This window comes from Phyllobates terribilis, unplaced genomic scaffold (genome assembly GCF_046119375.1).
Source record: "Phyllobates terribilis strain yellow unplaced genomic scaffold, ASM4611937v1 Scaffold_10__3_contigs__length_209671492, whole genome shotgun sequence".
NCBI classification, from domain to species: Eukaryota; Metazoa; Chordata; class Amphibia; order Anura; family Dendrobatidae; genus Phyllobates; species Phyllobates terribilis.
Genome location: NW_027362770.1, coordinates 191,932,105 through 191,955,350, shown reverse-complemented (window position 1 = coordinate 191,955,350; position 23,246 = coordinate 191,932,105). Strand labels below are relative to the sequence as shown.

Here is a 23,246-nt window from a genome sequence, read left to right as displayed (position 1 = left end):
GTTGTAAGTGACACCATTAATTTTACCATATAATAAATGTACTGAAAAAAGGGGGGGGGGTGGATCCAAAGGGGCGACCTACATTGTTATTTGGGTTTTATTTTTTAAGGTGTTCGCTGTGCAGTAAAGATGATCTGGCAACATAATTCTACCGTTCCACAAGACTGTGGTAGTGATTGACCGAACTTCCAAGATATTTTTACATTTTAATAATTAAGAAAATTCAGAATTTTGTGAAAATGAAAATTCATTTTGTGTCGCTACTTTCTGAGACAGGTCACATTTTTATATTAATGAACCTGTGTGAGAGGTTTTTTTTGCACTGAGCTGCAGTTTTTATTGATATTTTGGTGAAATCCATGAGAAGTTATGATTGCCTTTAATTGTATTTTTTTAGGACATGAAGAAACCAAATAACAGGAATTCTGCCATTTTATTTTTTTCCTTTTCGGCTTTTTTAATATTACAGTTACAGATGTGGCAATACAAAACATATGTAGAAAACATGCTGATAGGTTCACTGTGAAGGGGAATTTCTCAGACATTTATGACATGGATATGCACGGCCAGGAGCAGACATACCGCCGGTGCAGCGGAGATGGCGTGGGACCCTTTCTGGGCTGTAATAATGAGGGCAATCTGGCCTGTTACTCGGAGCCCGAGGCTCTGGAGATGGAGAGGTAAGTGTTTATTTTTTTCCCAGTACACAGAAAGAAGACAATGTGGGAGAGAGAACACTCTGATGGATGTGGGGGAGAGCACACTCTGATGGGTGTGGGGGAGAGGACACTATAATGGATGTGGGGGAAAGGAAACTATGATGGATGTGGGGCAGAGGAAACTATGATGGATGTGGGGCAGAGGAAACTATGATGGATGTGGGGCAGAGGAAACTATGATGGATGTGGGGCAGAGGACTATGATGGATGTGGGGCAGAGGACACTATGATGGAGTGGGCAGAGGACACTATGATGGATGTGGGGTAGAGGACATTATTGTGACATGCAGAAGTAGTGCTGTTGCTTCAAAAGGATCCAACAACTATTAGAAGTAACAAGCACAGGAGACAGGAAGTGTTGTGCTCCAAATGCATCCAGCAACTAGAGGGTTACACGTTAACACAGTCACAGGAGACAGGGAGTGTTTTAGCAAAGCCCCAGGGGGATTGTTGGGAAGTTGTTTACTGTCTGGCTGAAGCCGAAGAGAAAGTGGGTGTGTGATCTGTATCTCAAGGGAACTGAATTAAAGTCAGGAGGGAAGCTAAACACAGGTTAGATAAACTCCCTGAGCTAACAGTGTGGAGTATTATTGGGCAGGAAGATAAGGACTGGAAGGAATCATGTCATAGGGATCTTCTCCCTCATCAAACCCTCCCCCCTTCATCTCCATGCAGGATAAAGAATGCTGTGTATTATTGAAGGAAAAGCCGGTGGTTGTGTATGCATAGAAGTGCGCTGCGAAAAGATCTAATCTGTGCTGAATTATGCTACTGAAGAGACTGACATTACTGTGCCTGTTTTATTAAACATTATTATTATTATTTATTTTTGTTTTATTATTGATTTTCCTTAAAAGACTTTGTAGAAAAAAATAACTGTTAAAGCCTAGTGAGAGACATCTGATTGAAGACGTGCGAAAAACTCCAGCTGAAGAGATGCTGATTGTTTTAATTGTGTTTATTGTTTATTCCTTACAGGTGTCCTACAAGAAAAAGGTTGTATGAATAGGTTGTTATTAGTGATGAGCGAGCACTAAAATGCTCGGGTACTCGTCGTTCGGGTCGAGCAAATTGGAATGCTTGAGTGCTAGGACCGAGTAACGAGACCAATGTAAGTCTATGGGAAACTAGCATTTTTCCGGCGGTCTGCAGAGGGCCTAAAAATTGCCCAAATCGATGGGAAGAGTGCTCAAATGACCTGGGATCAGCAGGGGGAAGACCCCTGGAAGCATTTCGGACACCCAGATCACTGCTGTCAACAATGTTGTCAGAGGTATTACGCCACTTTTACGGACTCACAATAAAACATATACAGCAAAAAATGGCAGAATTAAAATATAACTTTTAATGGGATAATTAAATCTAAAATAGTATCTAGATACACACAAACAAACAAATAGGGATGTTATTCACCCAGTGGGGTGGACTAGTTCAGAAAATACAACAGGAGATATATGTTCCTTAATTTACTACAATAATGTTTACTCCTTAATAGTAGAGAGAGACTATCATATGCAAACAGTGGAAATTCATAAGTAGAAAGAAAAGGAACAATCTCACCGGTCCTGCAGCACGAATTTCTCCACAGAATAGCACAGGGTTAATCCAGCGGTCATCCACCTCTGACCCTATAATGCCCTGTTCTCATATGCTGTCCCTAGGACCCCAAAGCTCCCGCCCTGACAAGGGCAGTCCACAGCTGACCCTAAAGATCTGATCAGCCCTACATGGACCCTACAGAAGTTTCCCAACGCGTTTCCTCACCATCAAGTGATTCATCAGGGGAGTAACAGAAAAATTATTATCAATGGTCTAGGGTATGGTAACCCTCCATGCAGGTATATAGAAAAGGCAGTGGCAAAATGGCCACAGGTTGATTGCCTTAAGTATGTTCAGGTACAATTATTCCAAATAATTCCCATGTGTGTACCTTGAGACACATCTGGTCTCATTGGATAACACCGTAAATAGCAGCGAACTTTAGCCAATTAAAGCTCGTATATGCAAATGCCCCCTGCAGGAGCTAAACCCACCCACACATACATGCCCCAGCGATCCACAAACGCCCCATAAAGGGCAGACAGCGATCCCCTACCCCCCAAGGCAGGATCCCCCCGAGGAGACACATCTAAGACCCCCACATAGAAAAATCCATTATAAGACCCCCTGAAAACGAGACAATCTAACACTTCCCATGCAGTATGCTCCATTCCCACGCCGTGGAACGCTGTTTGCGCTCCACGTATGTCACTTCCGGTCATGTGATCCACACCGCGGCGTCACTTCCAGTTTCTTGGAATGCAAGCCTGCGCTCCACCGCCGTCATTTCCGGTTTCGTGGAACGCAAGCCTGCACTCCACCGCCCCATAGCCATCTCACAGACCCAAAATCAGTGGTCTCAGCAAGCATAGCACAATGACCGACCACAAAGAGCATCCCCACTATGTCATAATGCCTGCACAATGCCCCTAAAGAGGGAATGTGCAAATGACAAAAAAAAAAGGGGGGGGGGGGGACGCCTCGTATACATAAGATCTATAAGACACACCCCCTATATATATATATATATATATATATATATATATATATATATATATATATATATATATATATATATATATACCTCATAAGCTTAAAGCCACACAACCTCCAGTGGGAGGATAAAAATGCAAAGAGTGAGGATATGTACAGGGGTTTATAAACGATCTTGGATAGCATGGGATAAGAGGGCATAATCAGTACATTAGAAACGAATAAGTGGTGAAAAGGGGGGGGTGAAGATGGAGAGGAGGGGGGGAGGGGAAAAGGAAGAAGGGAACGGGAGGGGGACAAAAAAGCTCAACTCACAGGGAGAATATATAAGTAGATTTTCATATAGGGATTCAGAGCCATATCCCTGTTCACTCTATCTCATACACATATGAAAGAGAAAAGGTTTATTTATACATTGATGTCCAAGCAGGTTCAAAAGAAGGTTATGTTATGTTTCTCTTATAGAAAAGGTGAGAACGATAGTTTTTCATTTAGCCCAGAGGGGGACATGGTGTCCAGAGCGAAAATCCAACGACATTCTCTTTGAGCTAAGATTTTCTTTCTGTCACCTCCCCTGATACCACATAATATTCTGCCTATTCCAATAAATTTAATTTCATCAGTATTGCACTTATGGTGTAACCTAAAGTGTTTTGGGATGGTTTTTAATACAGAGACATCCTCAGCCGTGCTCGCGGCTTTAATGTCTCTGATGTGCTCCCTCACTCGTATGTGGAACTGTCGGGACGTGAGTCCTACATAATGGAGGTTGCAAGTACAAGTGGCACGATAAATAACATAACTCGTACTACAAGAGATGTAATGAGTGATCCGATAGTCCCTACCCCCATCAGAAGATGAAAAACAGGCAGCTCTAGTGATGCTTCTGCATGCCATGCAGGATCCACATGGAAAACAGCCCCATCTCTGCACACCAGCACCGAACGGGTTCGGAGGATTTGCCACATAGTGGCTCCTTACTAAGATGTCTCTCAAATTCCGACTTTTCCTTGCGGTAAGTAATGGATGGTCAGGAAGGATTCTCCTCAAAGTAGGTTCTGTAGTGAGAATCGGCCAGTGTTTTTGTAATATTTGTCGCATTCTCGGCCATTGATTGTTGAAAGTTGAGATAAATCTCAAAGGGGGATCTTTCTTGGAGTTTTTACTTTTATTCACCAATAACAAGTCTCGAGGTGTTTTTTTGGCACAATGGTATCCCTGTTTTACAGCTCTCCTACTGTATCCGCGTTCAAAGAATCGGTTTGACAGGTCCCGAGCCTGAGCCTCAAAGATCTCCTCTGAGGAGCAGATACGCTTCACTCTAAGAAATTGACCTGTTGGTACTGAACGGATTGTATGTACAGTATGTGCCGATGTTGCATGGAGGAGGGAATTTACTGATGTTTCCTTCCGGTACACATCCGTCTGGAGCACACCATTATTTTGCACTCTTGTTTTCACATCCAAGAAGTCAATCTCTTTCCTCGAGTGTTTGTGAGTGAGTTTGATGTTTCTTTTGTTCTTATTGAGTTCACAGATGAAGTCATGAAGCCCAGGCTCCGACCCCTGCCAAATGATAAATAGATCGTCTATATATCTGTACCAGCACTGCGCATGGGAGGAGGCACCCGCGCCGTCAATGACAACCTCCCTCTCCCAATATCCCAGAAAGAGGTTGGCATACGACGGCGCACACGCCGCCCCCATCGCAGTGCCTCGTCTCTGTAAGAAGAAGCGGTCTTTGAATGTAAAAAAATTATGAGTTAAAATAAATTGTAGGAGTTCCAAAACAAGGTGCCATAGTGCAGAGTCTAGGTTACTCGTACTAAGGAAGAATTCTACTGCCTCCAATCCATCCGAATGATCAATGCTGGTGTACAGAGATTCGACATCCGCAGTAACCAGGGTCATATCTGAATCCAAGTACAGACCATCGATTTTTCTAAGGACGTCCGTAGTGTCCCTGACATAGGAGGGCAAGTTTTCGACCAAAGGATGTAAGTAGTGTTCAATAAATTTGCACACAGGGTCACAAAGCCCTCCTATGCCAGAGACAATCGGACGTCCCAGGGGTTCGAGAGCATTCTCATGTACTTTGGGTAGTAAATAGAATGTAGGGTCTACCGGACACTGTACCACCAACCCATCAAATATTTTTTTGGGGATGATCCCCTGTGCAAATGCTCATTCCAGAATATCAATTAGAGTTTGAGAGAAGTCACTCAAGGGATTATGGGTAAGAGGGGTATATGCCTCACGGTCCCTCAGCTGTCTAAAGGCCTCCTTCTCGTACCTCCGAGCCGGCCAGACCACCACATTGCCCCCCTTATCTGCTGGTTTTATGACCACATCCTTCATGCCCCTCAATTCCTTGAGGGCTTTATGTTGGACCCCCGTCAAATTATCATTTCTCCTCCAATTGGGAATCCTTTTAAAATCCTCATTAACAAGTTTGTTAAATATTTCTATCTGGGGGCACAGGGAGAAGGGGGGGGGGACGTGGTCGATCTAGGCAACACCGAGGACGGGAAGGCACCTGTAGCAGCAGGGATACTCTCTTGTGCCAACTCCTCCAATGCCGCTAACGCTTCCTCCTCTTGTAAGGTATTCAGGTCCTGTCCACTCACCGGGCGAGTATGAAGTTTTCGTAAAGTTACTTTTCTTAGAAAGAGTTGTAAGTCTTTTATTGCTAAAAAAGAATCAAAGTTGTTATCAGGGACAAAAGTAAGACCTAAGCTAAGTACTTCCCGTTGTGCATCGGTTAATACGTGTTCAGAAAGGTTGATTACCTCTAAACTAGTGCTTTGTTTGGGCTTCTTTTCCTTGGACTGGGGTGGTGTTAGTTTGCGTTTATTCTGGCTTTTGCCCTTATTAGATCCTTGCCTTCCCTGACCAATCCGCTCTTTATAAGTATTGCCAAACTGACCGCTTGTAGAGGGATCCTCATCCATTGAGGATAAGGATGAGAAAGAGTGTGTCCGGGGTCTGGGGGTCGCATTGTTCGACCTCTGTTTGTTCCTCCATCTATAAACATGGTTCTCAGCGTAATCCAAGAGATCCCTTTGATATTTTTTAGACTTAGAATTCACAATCTCTTTTTCCCATATCACAAAGTCCCCCTCCTGATCTTTATTAACCTTCAACAATGCTTCAGAGTCAAGTTTTTCTGTCAAAGTCACCTGGATTGAGTTGATTTCACTTTCAATCATTTCCAGGGTGGTCATATTGGATTTGATTCATAATTCCATGTACCCCCTGGAGCAGTTAGATAGGTTTTCCCACTCCTTCTTAAACCCCTCATCTTCAATTGTAAATGAAGGAAAAACCTGCACGCGAAGGCCTCGGGGAATCAGTCCCTTAATATATCTCTCTAGGAAAGCTTTGTTCCACCATATCCATGTTTTCTTATTATAAAGTTGTTTTAACTTAGTAATCAAGTCCTCAGTCTCTCCAGTTTTTAAAACCACACATGATTCCTCACCAAATACCTCATCTAGCTTGGTAAGCCACGTTTTCTCACGTGCCTTATAGTCCATGCGTTCAGGTTGAATAGCTGTGAAAATACACAGTATAGTCAATATATGCATAATACCTACGCAACGGGTGATTAACTCACATGTTATCCCATACATGGGGAAAGAGGGGATTTTACCACATCATAAAGTATATAAACCTATAAGAGAAATGGTGCACCCCAAAAATGCAACTCGGTGCTAGAGAATGAATTAAAAGATATATATATATTTTTTTTTTTGTCGTTGGATTTTCGCTCTGGACACCATGTCCCCCTCTGGGCTAAATGAAAAACTATCGTTCTCACCTTTTCTATAAGAGCTAATCCGTGTTTTTGTCCCTCTCTCTCCAAATGGTTTTAAATTTGTATGTTGTTCTTTTAACTGATTTTTATATACTCTTTTCACATTCCATAGTTGGATACAAGATTATCTTTGATGTCTCTATTTATATACCCTACCTATTGATGGACGTGACCCTCAACTCTATAAGCCATTATGGGATCCTGTGAGAAATGGAGCGCATATGGAGATAAACACAGTCCTAGATTTGGGAACGCAGAAGAAATATAGGATTGTCTTCCTTGGGACCACATATGCCGACGCATATTGCATTTGAGTGATGTCCCATTTAATGAGATTTACTTGTTCCCATACGGATTGTGACTGTCCCGTTTGTTGTCTCTCTATGCTCCTCTCTTGGTCCCCCGGTCCCAATACTCTCCACAACCCACTAATTGGACAATGATTTAAGACGAGAGAGTGGTGAGTTCTGCCCTTCATTTTTGCCCATAAGGAAAATGGCCACCTGGATGTGCGCACGTGCTGTGGGTCCCTGCAGCACCATCATCACCGAAGGCATCCATACGATGCGACGCGGGAAATGACATCACAGGAAACACTTTCCTGACCCGCGCCATCATCGCGATGGCTGGAAGTGACCTATGGACGCCGGGATTTCGCTCGCGTGCGCCGTCACCAATGGCTGTTATGGACATTTTGATTGAGGATGGGGATATAAATGGACATGAGACCTCATACATACCACACCGCCCCCCGAGGAAGCCTACCACGTGAAACGCACGTCGGGGCGCGATCACAGCGGGATACATATGGGTAAGCCTGACTCATGTTAAGTGGCGAGCGCACATATATGTGTATACTGTTTACTAGGTTGCTATTTGAATTGTGCGCATGGCACTGTCCTATGAGTCCATGCATGTTTGTGGCTTAAACCATGAATACTGCCGTTTTGGCATCTATTAATACAAAGGACCCTTATGCACCCTTATATATAGAGCCCCTATGCCCCTCTGTGATCTTTCTTTCATGTATCTCTCACCTCATACCCATTGATCTTTCTTTTATATTTTTGTAGTGATTTTGGTTTTTAACTATACTTAAATAAAATATATATCTTTTAATTCATTCTCTAGCACTGAGTTGCATTTTTGGGGTGCACCATTTCTCTTATAGGTTTATACAGGTTATTCTGTAATGTGTTTTATTGTCTGTACAAGTCCCCTCTAAAATGTAAAATGCTGTGGAATATGTTGGCGCTATATAAATAAAAATTACTGTATTCATCCATGTAGTGCCATAAACCCCCATATAGTGCTGTATAAATCTATATGGTGCTTTATACCCACCATCTTGTCCTTTGCTCATTTATCTCAGCAACCGATCCTGCTGTGAAAAACATGTGATTGGCTTCTCCATTAATAACAATGTGAGATTCAGACCAAGAAATAGATCAGTCTTTGAAAGTTCATTGATCAGGTTTCTCCACTGGTCTGGGGAGCAAAGGGTGTGTAACATCAGAGGAAGTGCAGATCTGAACATTGAGAAACATGAAAATGCAGCTGAGCACTGAAAGAGTTAACAGCCCATCCTCCCCCATTACCAGGAGAACACTGGAGGCAGAGGGCACTAGGACCCAGTGCTCAGAGAATGGGTTCATTAAGTGAGAGGTGACCAGCAGGAGTCCTTCATAACATGCCAATGTTAATCTAGGTGACACCTTTAATACTTTTAAGACGTGGAGCCCCAAACTGGATCCCATATTATAAAGGCTACCCCTCTATAAATATCTAGAGGCCACAAATACATTGGGATCAAATGATCTCTTTATACATCCTCAAATCTTATTTGCTTTTGTTGCTGCTGCCTGATATTGATTGCTCAACTTGTAACCAGAACTCCCAAGTCCTTTTCTGTAGACTGGAACTTTACTCTCCTTCACAAGGTCATTAAAGAAGAGATTAAAGATAATTATTCCAAACCTCTTTTTGGCCCCTACTGCTCCCAGTCCAGATCCTTGTGGTCCCCACCTAACAGATTATTAAATGAATCACCTGATGTAGAGGTAAAAGCTTTGCATCAGACAGAATTCACACTTTATAAAGAGGAGCAGCAGAACAAGGTGGTGGTCCAGTGATCTGCCTTATCTGACCTCTTTATTGTGGGGTCAGGGTGTTTCAGGAGAAGGGATGAGTTCCTGAAACACTTCATTTATGGTGCAGGGGTTTGTGGGGACTGTAAATGATCAATAGGGTGGTCTCCAATGTAGGGGCTGTGGGATCTGAATATCTGGTATATATGGGGGCATACGGAGCACTATATGGGGAGTATACAGCACCACATGATTTACAGCAGTATATGGAGGATCTATAGCACTATATAAAGGGTATACAACATTATATGGATGGTATATAGCATTATAAGGGGGTATACAGCTGGATATGTAGGGTATACTTCACTATCAGAACCATTTGTGACCAACATCCTCATGATAGAAAGTGGAAAAAGGACAGTAAAAAGGGCGGGAAATTCAAAATCCCCAACAGTTCTGTGCTTCGCCCACATCTGCTCCCAGTACAGATCCGAGGTCCCCACTTCTGGCAATATCATACTTAGAAAATCTACCATTTAAAACATGTTTCCTGTCCCTTAACCAGTTCTTCACCCATCTGCATACTGGACCGAGTCCCGGCTTCTGGCTGTTGTGTGGTTCAGCGTCAGACGCCTTTGCAAAGTCCAGATATATCACATTGGACGCATGACCAACAACCATAATAGCACTTACCTTCTCAGAAGTCTAACATGTAGGTTAGGCATAACTTCTCTTTCATGGATCCATCCTGGTGGTCAACTATATTTTTTGCAATACGTTTCTGCACGGAATTTCTTGCAGGACACCCAAGCAGCCACAGCTCTGATGTAGACGAGGTGGGTGGCTCTTAGAAGAGCCTTTGGGTTGTGGGTACAGAGCTTGGAGCAGATCACTTGGCGCTGGTGTACTTGGTGACGGCCTTGGTGCCCTCGGACACGGCGTGCTTGGCCAGCTCTCCGGGCAGCAGCAGGCGCACAGCGGTCTGGATCTCCCGGGAGGTGATGGTGGAGCGCTTGTTGTAGTGAGCCAGGCGGGAGGCTTCCCCTGCAATGCGCTCAAAGAGGTCATTGACAAAGGAGTTCATGATGCCCATGGCCTTGGAGGAGATGCCGGTGTCAGGGTGGACCTGCTTCAGCACCTTGTACACATAGATGGCATAGCTCTCCTTCCTGCTCTTCCTCCGCTTCTTTCCGTCCTTCTTCTGAGTCTTGGTCACAGCTTTCTTGGAGCCCTTCTTGGCCGCTGGTGCAGACTTGGCAGGTTCAGGCATGATGACAGCAGAATGTTCTCTTCACTAGAGAGAGAATAATGATCCTGCTCCTCCCAGAGCGGCCGTATTTATAGACCGGCCATGCAAATGAGCAATGCTGTCAGATCACTGTACTATTGGGTGAGAAAGTCATGTGACCAATGTTCACTAATCTCCGCCCACTGCAGCTCATTGGTGTTTCCACAAGTCTTGTTTCTATAGGTGACTTCAGATCCAGCTAATGGCATGAGAGGAGGGCGGGGCAGCAGCAGCAGCAGCAGCTTATAAAAGGCGCAGGAGTCATCACACTTCTCACACAAGAGACTTCTCTATCTGCTTATAACTGTGAGTGCAGTGATGTCTGGACGCGGCAAACAAGGAGGGAAGGTCCGTGCTAAAGCCAAGACCCGCTCATCCCGGGCAGGACTGCAGTTCCCGGTCGGTCGTGTGCACAGGCTTCTCCGCAAGGGTAACTATGCTGAGAGGGTGGGCGCCGGCGCTCCGGTCTATCTGGCTGCTGTGCTGGAGTATCTGACCGCTGAGATCCTGGAATTGGCCGGCAATGCCGCCCGGGACAACAAGAAGACCCGCATCATCCCCCGCCACCTACAGCTGGCCGTGCGCAATGACGAGGAGCTGAACAGACTGCTGGGTGGGGTGACAATCGCCCAGGGGGGCGTCCTGCCCAACATCCAGGCCGTGCTGCTGCCCAAGAAGACCGAGAGCAGCAAGGTGAGCAGCAAGTCAGGCAAGAGCAAGTGAGCGCCGCTGATCCTGTATCATCCACACAACCCAAAGGCTCTTCTAAGAGCCACCCACACCGTCACCACAAGAGCTGGCGCCGCTGATCTCAGGAATTATCTGTTCTATAGCAGAGATTATTTATATAGCACCGTTAATTCTATAGTGTTGTACTGTACATGAGGAGGGGTTACTTACAGAATGTAAACTAACAATGATAGATTGGAACAGAGAGAAGAGGACCCTGCCTTTGTAGGCTTATATTCTACAGGATGATGGGGAAGGAGACTGTAGGTTGGAGAGGAGGTGGGGGGATTGCAGTGGCAGCGGGGTCATTGCAGGTTGTAAAATTTCTTGTAGAGATGGGTTTTCATGTTACGTTTGAAGGATCCGAATGTGGATAATCGGACATGTTGGAGCAAAGAATTCCAGAGGAAGGGGGATAATCGGGAGAAGTCTTTGCGGCAATTGGGTGAGGAACAAATAAGTGTGGAGGAGAGGAGACTGAAGATATCGGTAGATTATTTTGGAGATGTATGGAGGAGAAAGGTTATGGATGGCTTTGTTTTAGATCAGGGGTCTCAAACACGCGGCCCCTGAGGCTGCTTTATGCGGCCCGCAGGCACAGACCCCTTGATCCCGACCAGGTCCAGGAGGAGCCGCCGACAGCAGCGCTGCATTGCCGCACAGAGACTGTTTCCCAGCACTGATTTCCAATGCCAGCCGCCGGCCAATCAGAGGCCAGCAGCTGATATCTGCGTGTCGGCGCAGCGAGTATGACGTCATTGCCATATGCAGATGTCAGCTGCTGGCCTCTGATTGGCCAGCGGCTGGCATTGGAAATGCAGTGCTGGGAGACAGTCTCTGTGCGGTAATGCAGCGCTGCTGTCGGCGGCTCCTCCTGGACCAGGTCGGGATCGTCAAGGGGTCTGACTCTGTGGTGCCTGCGGGCCACATCTGCAGGAAGGACGCCGAGGGAACGGAGGACAGGTGAGAATCATCTATTTTTTTTTTTTTTTGTGTGTGAAGAACAGCACAGGGGGCACAGAGCCACAAGAGGGGACCAGGATGGGGCACATAGCCACAAGAGGGCACCTGGATGGGGCACATAGCCACAAGATGGGGACCTGGATGGGGCACATAGCCACAAGAGGGGACCTGGATGGGGCACATAGCCACAGGATGGGGACCTGGATGGGGCACATAGCCACAGGATGGGGACCTGGATGGGGAACATAGCCACAAGAGGGGACCTGGATGGGGCACATAGCCACAAGAGGGGACTTGGATGGGGCACATAGCCACAAGATGGGGACCTGGATGGGGCACATAGCCCCAAGATGGGGACCTGGATGGGGCACATAGCCACAAGATGGGGACCTGGATGGGGAACATAGCCACAGGATGGGGTCCTGGATGGGGCACATAGCCACAAGAGGGGACCTGGATGGGGCACATAGCCACAAGAGGGGACCTGGATGGGGCACATAGCCACAGGATGGGGTCCTGGATGGGGCACATAGCCTCAAGATGGGGACCTGGATGGGGCACATAGCCACAAGATGGGGACCTGGATGGGGAACATAGCCACAAGAGGGGACTTGGATGGGGCACATAGCCTCAAGATGGGGACCTGGATGGGGCACATAGCCACAAGATGGGGACCTGGATGGGGAACATAGCCACAGGATGGGGTCCTGGATGGGGCACATAGCCACAAGAGGGGACCTGGATGGGGCACATAGCCACAGGATGGGGACCTGGATGGGGCACATTAGTACAAGATGGGGACTTGGATGGGGAACATTACTACAAGATGTTTGCCATTATTACTATATGATGCTAATTGTAAGACAATATTACTGAATGTGGCCAATTGGGGGAAACAAAATTGTAAAAATCCAAAAAATAAAAATAAAGCATGAAAAAATATTGGGCACTAAAAATGCTGTTTTATATGTAAACTAAAGTAAACACAAAAAAGTGCACGCTTATTATCGCCACATCCATAACGACCCAAGCCATAAAAAAATAAACACGGAAAAAATGTTCAAAAGGTGTATACAAAAAAAAATGGTATCACTAAAAATGTCACATTGAACAAAGAATGCGGCCCCCCAAATTCAAATTTTTTCCATGTGCGGCCCATATACCCAGCCGAGTTTGAGACCCCTGTTTTAGATCGATGAATTGGGAGCCAATGAAGGGATTTGTAAAGGGGGGATGAGCGAGATGAACTAGTGAGGCAGCAGAGTTAAGTACGGACTAGAGAGGTGCGAGAGTGTTCGCAGGTAGGCCACAGAGGAAGATGTTGCAGTAGTCGAGGCGGGAGATGATGGGGGCATGCACAAGCATTTTAGTAGATTGAGGGTTGAGGAAAGGACGGATTCTGGAAATATTTTTGAGCTGGAGGTGGTAAGTTTGTATGTGGGTTTTGAAGGACTGAGCAGAGTCAAGGGTACTCCAAGGCAGTGAATTTCCGGCACAGGGGAATATATGATGTCATTTATTGTGATAGGGTAGAGTGGATACGTGAGACGGAGGAAAGATTGAGTACAGATTTGTCCACATTGAGCTTGAAGAAGCGAGAGGAGAAAAAGGAGGATATGGCTGATACTCCGGGATTCTGGACAGCAGAGAGGTACAGGCGCATCTCGTAAAATGTGAATATCATCAAAAAGTTAATTTATTTCAGTTCTTCAATACAAAAAGTGAAACTCATATTATATAGATTTATTACAAACAGAGGGATCTATTTCAAGTGGTTATTTCTGTTAATGTTGATGATTATGGCTTACAGCCAATGAAAACAGAAAAATCATTCTCAGTAAATTAGAATGCTTGAAAAATGATTTTAAAATCCGAAATGTTGTCCTACTGAAATGTATGTTCAGTAAATGCACAATATTTGGCCGGTGCTCCTTTTGCATCAATTACTGCATCAATGCGGCCATGTGGCATGGAGGCGATCAGCCTGTGGCTGCTGAGGTGTTATGGAAGCCCAGGTGGCTTTGATAGCCGCCTTCAGCTCGTCTGCATTGTTGGGTCTGGTGTCTCTCATCTTTCTCTTGACAATACCCTATAGATTATCTATGGCGTTAAGGTCGGGCGAGTTTGCGGGCCAATCAAGCACAGTGATACTGTTTGCTTGATGATATTCTAATTTTGTGAGATGCACCTGTAGATCTGAGTTTCATCAGCATTCAGATGGTACTGAAAGCCATGGGACTTAAAGTTGTCCCAGGCCAAGGGTAAAGATGCATGAGTAAGAGAGGATATGTAGTAGGAGGCAGTGGTCAACTGTATTGAAGGCAAAGGACAGGTCAAGAAGGAGGAGTATAGAATTGTCTGTTGGCTTTGGCTGTAAATCGTTAGTAATTTTGGTCTGGACATTTTCAGTGGAATGGTGGGGACGGAAACCAGATTGTAGGTTGTCGAATAGTGAGTTACATGAGAGATTAGAGGAGAGTTCAGCGTGAACATGCTGCTCAAGGAGTTTGAAAGCGAATAGGAGCAACGATATGGGGTGATAGCCCCCCTCCGTTATAGAGTTCATCAGGAGGCTCATGGAGCAAACAGTGTCAGAGTCTTGACATCTGCGATATGCTGTGAAAAGAGAGAAGAGAGGGAAAGGATGTGAAAATAAAACTTTTATTAATTATTAAATCAAATATTAATTTCTTAATAACAATTCTACCTACATCCAGTTAAGGATGTATATTGGATCACAGTTAATGAATTAGTATGTATTATTGGTGACCATGATCCACTAAAGTCCAGATAGAAAACAGATAAAGGGGATGTAATCTATTGTAGATTCCTAACCAGTGTCCCTATTTTAATTAATGGTTGGGTTTATATATTAACTAGACGGTGGCCCGATTCTAACGCATCGGGTATTCTAGAATATGTATGCGGCAGACCGGGCGCAATCAGCAAAACGGTGTTTAAATTTGGCGCCAAAATCGCTGATTGGTCGCGGGCAGCGTCCGTGACCAATCAGCACAGCAGTGTTTAAATTTGTCGGCAAGATCGCGGATTGGTCGCGGGCATCGTCCGCGACCAATCAGCACAGCAGTGTTTAAATATGTCGGTAAGATCGCTGATTGGTTGCCTGCAGTGTCCGCGACCAATCAGCACAGCAGTGTTTAAATGTGTCGGCAAGATCGCTGATTGGTCACGGCCGCTATTTAAATGTGGCGCCCAAATCGGTGATTGGTCGCGGGCAGCGGCCGCGACCAATCAGCACAGCGGTGTTTAACTTTTGAGCCAAGATCACTGATTGGTCGCGGCCGGAGAGCGCGACCAATCAGTGAATCGTATTGGTGAGGACCGGGGAGCGCCGCTGCCTGTGCGGCTACTTCCGCTGCGAGAAGCTGGGAGATGAGCGACTGCTCGCAGCAGAAGTATCCCGACCCGCAGCGCCGCTCCCCGGTCCTCCCTTGACACACTAGCCGCATGGAGGTCAGCGGCGCCGGCGGTCGAGGTCCTTCTGCTGCTACCGGCCGGGAGATGAGCGCCTCGCGACGGTCATCTCCCGGCTGCATCTCCGTCCCGCAGATGAGCCGCTAACGGCCGCCATCTTTTTTCTGAAATCCCGCGTCGCTGATTTGCCGCTGGCGGACCAATGAGCGAGGCAGGATTTCCTGGACAGACAGACAGACGGGATAAGACGATTATATATATATAGAGTAGATGGTGGCCCGATTCAAATGCATCGGGTATTCTAGAATATGTATGCGGCCGACAGGGCGCAATCAGCAGAGCGGTATTTAAATTTGGCGCCAAAATCGCTGATTGGTCGAGGCCGGCAACCGTGACCAATCACCAAAGCGGTGTTAAAATTTGGCGCCTATATCGCAGATTGGTCACGGCCGGCGGTCGCGACTAATCAGCAGAGCGGGGTTTAAATTTGGCGCCAATAATGCTGATTGGTCGCGGGCAACGAACGCGACCAATCAAAAGAGCGGGGTTTAAATTTGGCGCCAATACTGCTGATTGGTCGTGTCCGGCGGTTGCGACCAATCAGCAGAGCGTTGTTAAAATTTGGGGCCAATATTGCTGATTCGTCGCCGCCGGCGACCGCGACAAATCAGCAGAGCGGTGTTTAAATTTGGCGCCAATATTGCTGATTGGTCGCGGCCGCCGTCCGCAACCAATCAGCAGAGCGTTGTTAAAATTTGGCGCTAATGTTGTTGATTGGTCGTCGTGGGCGACCGCGACAAATCAGCAGAGCGGTGTTTAAATTTGGCGCCAATACTGCTGATTGGTCGCGGCGGCCGACAGCAATCAATCAGCAGAGTGTTGTTTAAATTTGGAGCCAATCTCGCTGATTGGTCGTGGCTGGCAGCCGCGCCCAATCAGCAGAGCGTTGTTTAAATTTGGCGTCAATCTCACTGATTGCTGGAAGCGACCAATCAGCACAGCAGTGTTTACAAGTCGCGTCAACATCGGTGATTGGTCGCCGGCGCTATTTAAATGTGGCGCCCAAATCGGAGATTGGTCGCGGGCAGCGTCGGCGACCAATCAGCACAGCGGGGTTTAAATGTCTCTGCAAGATCGGTGATTGGTCGCGGCCGCTATTTAAATGTGGCACACAAATCGGTGATTGGTCGTGGTCTTCGGCCGCGACCAATCACTGATCTTGCTGCAAAAGTTAAACACTGCCGTGCTGATTGGTCGCGGACGCTGCCCGCGACCAATCACCGATTTGGGCGACACATTTAAATAGCGGCCGCGAACAATCACCCATCTTGCAGACACATTTAAACACCGCTGTGCTGATTGGTCGCGGTTGCTATTTAAATGTGGCGCCCAAATCGGTTATTGGTTGCGGCCGCTATTTAAATGTGGCGCACAAATCGGTGATTGGTCGCGGTCTTCGGCCGCGACCAATCACTGATCTTGCTGCAAAAGTTAAACACTGCTGTGCAGCATCCGCGACCAATTAGCACAGCGGTGTTTAAATGTGGCTCCAAGATCGGTGATTGGTCGCGGGCGATATTTAAATGTGGTGCCCAAATGGGTGTTTGGTCGCGGACAGCGCCCGCGACCAATCAGCGGTTTTGAACACAAATTTTCCGGACCTTAGTAACACCATGCGGCTAGTGTCGGGAGATCAGCGGCTAGGGTGAGCGGCGCTGCGGGTCGGGATACTTCTGCTGCGAGCAGTCGCTCATGTCCCGGCTTCTCGCAGCGGAGGTAGCCGCACAGGCAGCGCCGCTCCCCGGTCCTCACAATACGATTTGCTGATTGGTCGCGGTCTCCGCACCCGACCAATCAGTGATCTTGGTGCAAAATTTAAACACCGCTGTGCTGATTGGTCGCGGCCGCTGCCCGCGACCAATCACCGATTTGGGCGCCACATTTAAATAGCGCCCGCGACCAATCACCGATGTTGACGCCACATTTAAACACTGCTGTGCTGATTGGTTGCGGCCAGCAAGCAGCGAGCTTGGAGCCAAATTTAAACAACGCTCTGCTGATTGGTCGCGGACACCAGATGCGACCAATCAGCGACATAGGTGCCAAATGTAAACAGCGCTCTGCTGATTGGTCGCGGACGCCAGATGCGACCAATCAGCGACATTGGTGCCAAATGTAAACAGCGCTCTGCTGATGGTTGTTTTTAACACTATTATTTTGCAGATAACTGTATACACAATGTAAATTTCAGCTTAGACTCACAGGTTTATATAGACAGGAAACAAAGGAATTGCAAGTATTCAGGGTGGTCCTGACATGCACAATGGATATGACCTGCAGTCTTGTATTTAAGGTTGAGGTGGGAGGGGTCCAAGTACTTGGGTAATTCAGGGAACAAGATGGAATATACAGAAAACAAGTTTCCCTCATGATACCATTCATCTAGTGCTGTATACACTCAGTGGGCGGTAGATGCCCATACTGTACTGTACACCCTCCACAGTGCGGAGTAACCAGATGTGAGATATTCAGTCACCCGGCAACCGCCGCCATCCTGACACCACATGTTACACAGAGAACACAGAGCAGAAGAGATCAGCCTCAGTGCAGGAATCACACACTCAGTGCTCAGCCAATCAGCGCTCAGCAGGGCTATGGCTCCACCCACAGGCAGCTCCTCAGTGTTAACCCATTAGCGCCTGCGATGTCTCCAGCCGCCCCTGGAGCAGCAGCCTGCAGTCACCCCAGCACAGGGGGTCTCCAGCCCCTCGCCCTCCCCAGCAGCAGGAGCTCCTCCTCAGAAGATGTGGGCGGCTCTGAGAAGAGCCTTTGTGTTGTTAGAGCAGAACAGAAGCATTAACCCCCGAAGCCGTAGAGAGTGCGGCCCTGGCGCTTGAGCGCGTACACCACGTCCATGGCGGTGACGGTCTTCCTCTTGGCGTGCTCGGTGTAGGTGACGGCGTCACGGATCACGTTCTCCAGGAAGACTTTCAGGACGCCGCGAGTCTCCTCATAGATGAGGCCGGAGATGCGTTTGACTCCTCCTCTGCGGGCGAGACGGCGGATGGCAGGCTTGGTGATGCCCTGGATGTTATCACGGAGAACCTTCCTGTGCCGCTTGGCACCGCCCTTCCCCAGACCTTTCCCTCCTTTGCCGCGACCAGACATCTTCCAAGCAGTCAGCAGAAAGCTATGACTGACAGTGCGCAGTCCTCCTTTATATAGAGCGTGAGGGGACCAGAAAGAGGACTGCAGAGGTGACGCGCTTCCAGGGCGGGGATGGAAAGGAATTTGCATTATCAGCTCCGCCCCTTCCTCTGATTGGCCGAGCACAGAGCTGTTAGTGATTTTGAATTTCCCGCTCATTGTCCTGGTATTTTCCTGCTTCTACTGTGATGGTGGAAATAGTCACAGCCCTGATTCCTCTCTGGTGACATCCTGCTCGGAGGAATTACACTGTGACACCTGGAAATCAATCACTGTGAGGTCTAGAGTTATATACTCTCCTCCATCCAGTGATGTATAAGCTCCATATCCTGCTGTATACCCCTATATAGCGCTGTATAACTCCATATACAGTTTCCCCATATAGTGCTGTATACCCTCCATATACTGCTATATATCCCCCATATCCTGCTGTATACCCCTATATAGCGCTGTATAAACTCCATATACAGTTTCCCCATATCCTGCTGTATACCCCTATATCCCCTCCATATAGTGCAGTGTACACTCCATACCCTGTTGTATACCCTCTATATACTCCTGTATTCCTCCATATAGAGCTGTATACCCTCCATATACTCCTGTATACCCTCCATATTGTTCTTTGCACATTTATCTGTTTCAGCTCCTGCTGCGATAAACAAGTGATCGGCTTCTCCATTAATCACAATGTGAGATTCAGACCTAAAAATCGATCAATCTTTAGGAGCTTATTGACCAGGTGCCTTCACCAGTCTGCGGAGCAAAAGGTGTGTAACATCAGAGGAGGATCAGCGAGAAAGTGCTGGAAACGTGCCGAGCACTGAAAGAGTTAACAGCCCATCTCCATCTATTGGCAGCAGAACAATGGAAACAGAGGGCACTAGGACCCAGTGTTCTGGGAGAGAACAGGATTCCATGTGTGAAGGGCAATGGAGTATTTATGGCTGCCTGCATCTGACCTTTTATTGTCAGATTGGATGCGGAATATCCTACATCTCACTGCTACTAACCTCATCACTCTCCCCAACTTCATCTCCTTCTTCTAATCCTCCCCTTCTGCCCAGCGCTTTATGGCCAGATCTGTGCAGCCAAATGTCCCCTGGAAAGAGGAGCAGAACATTATTATTGCAGGTCATCTCTTCTGCAGGTTGGTGCAGCAGGACAGACAAGCAGCCACAGCTCTGATGTAGACGGGGTGGGTGGCTCTTAGAAGAGCCTTTGGGTTGTGGGTACAGAGCTTGGAGCAGATCACTTGGCGCTGGTGTACTTGGTGACGGCCTTGGTGCCCTCGGACACGGCGTGCTTGGCCAGCTCTCCGGGCAGCAGCAGGCGCACAGCGGTCTGGATCTCCCGGGAGGTGATGGTGGAGCGCTTGTTGTAGTGAGCCAGGCGGGAGGCTTCCCCTGCAATGCGCTCAAAGATGTCATTGACAAAGGAGTTCATGATGCCCATGGCCTTGGAGGAGATGCCGGTGTCAGGGTGGACCTGCTTCAGCACCTTGTACACATAGATGGCATAGCTCTCCTTCCTGCTCTTCCTCCGCTTCTTGCCGTCCTTCTTCTGAGTCTTGGTCACAGCTTTCTTGGAGCCCTTCTTGGCTGCTGGTGCAGACTTGGCAGGTTCAGGCATGATGACAGCAGAATGTTCTCTTCACTGGAGAAAGAATAATGATCCTGCTCCTCCCAGAGCGGCCGTATTTATAGACCGGCCATGCAAATGAGCAATGCTGTCAGATCACTGTACTATTGGGTGAGAAAATCATGTGACCAATGTTCACTAATAATCTCCGCCCACTGCAGCTCATTGGTGTTTCCACAAGTCTTGTTTCCATTGGTGACTTTATATCCAGCCAATGGTAGGAGAGGAGGCGGGGCAGCAGCAGGTTATACAAGGCGCAGGAAACCTTGTATAAGAGAGTTCTCTGTCACCACAAGAGCTGGCGCCGCTGATCTCTGGTGTGAACATTGACAAAATACTAATGAATGATGGGAAATTACCAACACTCGTGTCCCCAAAGAGCAGAGCACTAGGGGCATGAATTATCCCACTATGTACACACCATATTGTGCAATAAATGTCATATGCTGTATAGTGTATATGCCCTCCATTCTTATAAAGCTGTAAACTAAGAAATAGTGCAGTATACCACCCATACACTGCTGAATACTCCCCCATTTAGTGCTGTATATCCTCCGTATATATTGTATACCCCCTATATAGTACTGTGTCCACATTCACAGTGGATTAAACCTTGTACATGAGTGAGAATATGATCAGAGGAAGGTGATGAATTGGGGGTGTGGGGCGGACATTGTACGTTTCTAATCTGATGTGCTCTAGTTCTTAATCATATTATCACTGCTAGACAAGATATAGCGCTATATACTGCCATATAGTGCTGTACACCGTGATGTAGTGCTCTCTACCACCCATGCACTGTCGGATACTTTGTCTATTACCTTACCCATGCTCTCCATTTTACAATAGCCTTCATAATCTGAATTTCCCACTCTCTCATCCAGGACTTCTCTTGTGCTGCACCAGGTTTCTGGAATGCGCTGATCACCATGCTTCATTAATCTAACGCTCCCCCTCTGATATTTCCTTAGAATCTGTCGCTCTTATTCATCTGTCTCCACAGCCTCCATGCACCCAATAGCACTGGGTATCTGGATGAAGTCCGGATCATGCAGCTTTATATGAAAAGCCTTGTGATGGCTGGACCGTACATGACAAGCACACTCTACCTATTGTGACCACCCTATTCCCTGTAATCTTGTGAGCAGCAGGACCCTCACTCCTCTCATCATGTCTTTACAATTGACGTGAACATGTACAATGCTGCTGAATATGTTGGCGCTATAGAAATAATTGGATACCTCCATACAGCGCTTTATTGCCTCATTCCATGTAGTGCATTAATCATCCATATTGTTGTATACACCCCATATAAAGCTTTATACGCAAATTTATTACTGTATACCTCCATATAGATCTCTACAGCGATAGGATACGGTTTACCCTTAAAACTGTAGCACATGGTGATATAGTGCTGACTATATTGTATATCAAATATTCACTCACAGCCTGAGAGCCGCCATCTTGACACCACGTTTTACACTGAGAACAAAGGAAAGTAACCATCAACCATTATGCGGGAACTCCATATTCATTGGCAGCCAATCAGCACTAAGCAGGGCTATGGCTCCGCCCAGTCAGCACCAGATTAGTGTTAGGCAGTAACCCCTTCATCCATGTGGCACGTGGTGTCAGGACAGGCGACCGCTACGGGTCATCACGGAGTGGGGAGCTCTGGATGTAACAAGTCCCTGGGCAGCTGCATCCCCTGAAAAAATGTCTAATACAAGACAATGACATCCCTGCGATTTGTATTTTTGTCACATTAACCATTTCCGCCTATGAGACCACTCGATTTCCAGGAATGAATCTCACATAACTGAAGGAGTTGATGGACCATCTCCACCTATTACCAGCAGAACACTGGAGCCAGGCGGCAGAAGGATCTGGAGTTTAGGAATTGGCTCGTTAGTGGAAGGATTTGGTGGCTCTGAGAAGAGCCTTTGTGTTGTCTTTGGTGCCCAGGGCAGATCTAAGCCCTCTCCCCACGGATCCTGCGGGCCAGCTGGATGTCTTTAGGCATGATGGTAACCCTCTTGGCATGGATGGCGCACAGGTTGGTGTCCTCGAAGAGTCCCACCAGATAAGCCTCGCTGGCCTCCTGCAGGGCCATGACGGCTGAGCTCTGGAAACGCAGATCGGTCTTGAAGTCCTGGGCGATCTCCCTCACCAGGCGCTGGAAGGGAAGCTTACGGATCAGCAGCTCGGTGGACTTCTGGTAGCGGCGGATCTCACGTAGAGCGACTGTTCCTGGCCGGTAACGATGCGGCTTCTTCACTCCGCCAGTGGCAGGAGCGCTCTTCCTGGCGGCCTTAGTGGCTAGCTGCTTGCGAGGAGCTTTCCCTCCGGTGGATTTACGGGCGGTCTGCTTAGTTCTGGCCATAGCTCTGTATAGACGAGTACAGAAGTGATGAGCGGAGCGGCGGGAGCAGGGTATTTATATAGTGTGCGCGTGCTCATTGGTTCACATGAAACACGCCCCCTACACTCCATTGGCTGCTTCAAACACGCCCCCTAAACTCCATTGGCTACTTCAACCCCTGATATCTGTGACCAATCATTATGCAAAGTGAGCTCCGCACAACTCATAGTAATCTCATGGTTCTCTCCTCCATGAAGTGCTGCTGGGTGTCCGCAGTTCACACTGGTTACAGGATGCGCTAACGCATGAAAGGGTCACATCATGTCTACAAGAGTCTTCTGCAGTTGCGGCCTCCGATGTCATTGTGCTTCCATATCCCCGTACACTGCTATAATGGCGCTGCTGACGGAAGCAGAGGGGAAACTCGGACACTGATCACACATATGGTCTGTACATGTCCCCAGCCTGC

At 47.3% G+C, this 23,246-nt stretch overlaps 5 protein-coding genes and 1 long non-coding RNA gene across 6 annotated transcripts; 2 read left to right on the top strand and 4 right to left on the bottom strand.

The window, feature by feature from the left end:
• Positions 1-491: 491 nt before the first annotated feature.
• LOC141164331 (uncharacterized) lies at positions 492-8,138 on the top strand. Its single transcript, XR_012250895.1, has 3 exons — positions 492-680; positions 1,698-1,992; positions 7,181-8,138. It is a non-coding gene; the product is annotated as an uncharacterized lncRNA (long non-coding RNA).
• A 1,906-nt stretch (positions 8,139-10,044) lies between these two features.
• On the bottom strand, positions 10,045-10,451 carry LOC141164330 (histone H2B 1.1-like). The gene has a single exon (XM_073649463.1). It carries the CDS (start codon positions 10,423-10,425, stop codon positions 10,045-10,047), a length of 381 nt encoding a protein of 126 aa, XP_073505564.1. The 5' UTR covers positions 10,426-10,451.
• Positions 10,452-10,724: 273 nt separating this feature from the next.
• LOC141164329 (histone H2A.J) lies at positions 10,725-11,667 on the top strand. The gene has a single exon (XM_073649462.1). The coding sequence runs from the start codon at positions 10,762-10,764 to the stop codon at positions 11,164-11,166; it is 405 nt and encodes a 134-aa protein (XP_073505563.1). The 5' UTR covers positions 10,725-10,761; the 3' UTR covers positions 11,167-11,667.
• A 6,649-nt stretch (positions 11,668-18,316) lies between these two features.
• LOC141164328 (histone H4-like) lies at positions 18,317-18,946 on the bottom strand. The gene has a single exon (XM_073649461.1). It carries the CDS (start codon positions 18,934-18,936, stop codon positions 18,427-18,429), a length of 510 nt encoding a protein of 169 aa, XP_073505562.1. The 5' UTR covers positions 18,937-18,946; the 3' UTR covers positions 18,317-18,426.
• Positions 18,947-20,025: 1,079 nt separating this feature from the next.
• Positions 20,026-20,434, bottom strand: LOC141164327 (histone H2B 1.1-like). The gene has a single exon (XM_073649460.1). The coding sequence runs from the start codon at positions 20,404-20,406 to the stop codon at positions 20,026-20,028; it is 381 nt and encodes a 126-aa protein (XP_073505561.1). The 5' UTR covers positions 20,407-20,434.
• A 1,953-nt stretch (positions 20,435-22,387) lies between these two features.
• On the bottom strand, positions 22,388-22,818 carry LOC141164326 (histone H3). Its single transcript, XM_073649459.1, has one exon. It carries the CDS (start codon positions 22,796-22,798, stop codon positions 22,388-22,390), a length of 411 nt encoding a protein of 136 aa, XP_073505560.1. The 5' UTR covers positions 22,799-22,818.
• Between the last annotated feature and the right edge of the window lie 428 nt (positions 22,819-23,246).

What these genes read in the sequence shown, in the direction of transcription:
- LOC141164330 (XM_073649463.1), bottom strand. Translation starts at nt 10,425, where the DNA reads ATGCCTGAACCTGCCAAGTCTGCACCAGCGGCCAAGAAGGGCTCCAAG.
- LOC141164329 (XM_073649462.1), top strand. Translation starts at nt 10,762, where the DNA reads ATGTCTGGACGCGGCAAACAAGGAGGGAAGGTCCGTGCTAAAGCCAAG.
- LOC141164328 (XM_073649461.1), bottom strand. Translation starts at nt 18,936, where the DNA reads ATGAGCGGGAAATTCAAAATCACTAACAGCTCTGTGCTCGGCCAATCA.
- LOC141164327 (XM_073649460.1), bottom strand. Translation starts at nt 20,406, where the DNA reads ATGCCTGAACCTGCCAAGTCTGCACCAGCAGCCAAGAAGGGCTCCAAG.
- LOC141164326 (XM_073649459.1), bottom strand. Translation starts at nt 22,798, where the DNA reads ATGGCCAGAACTAAGCAGACCGCCCGTAAATCCACCGGAGGGAAAGCT.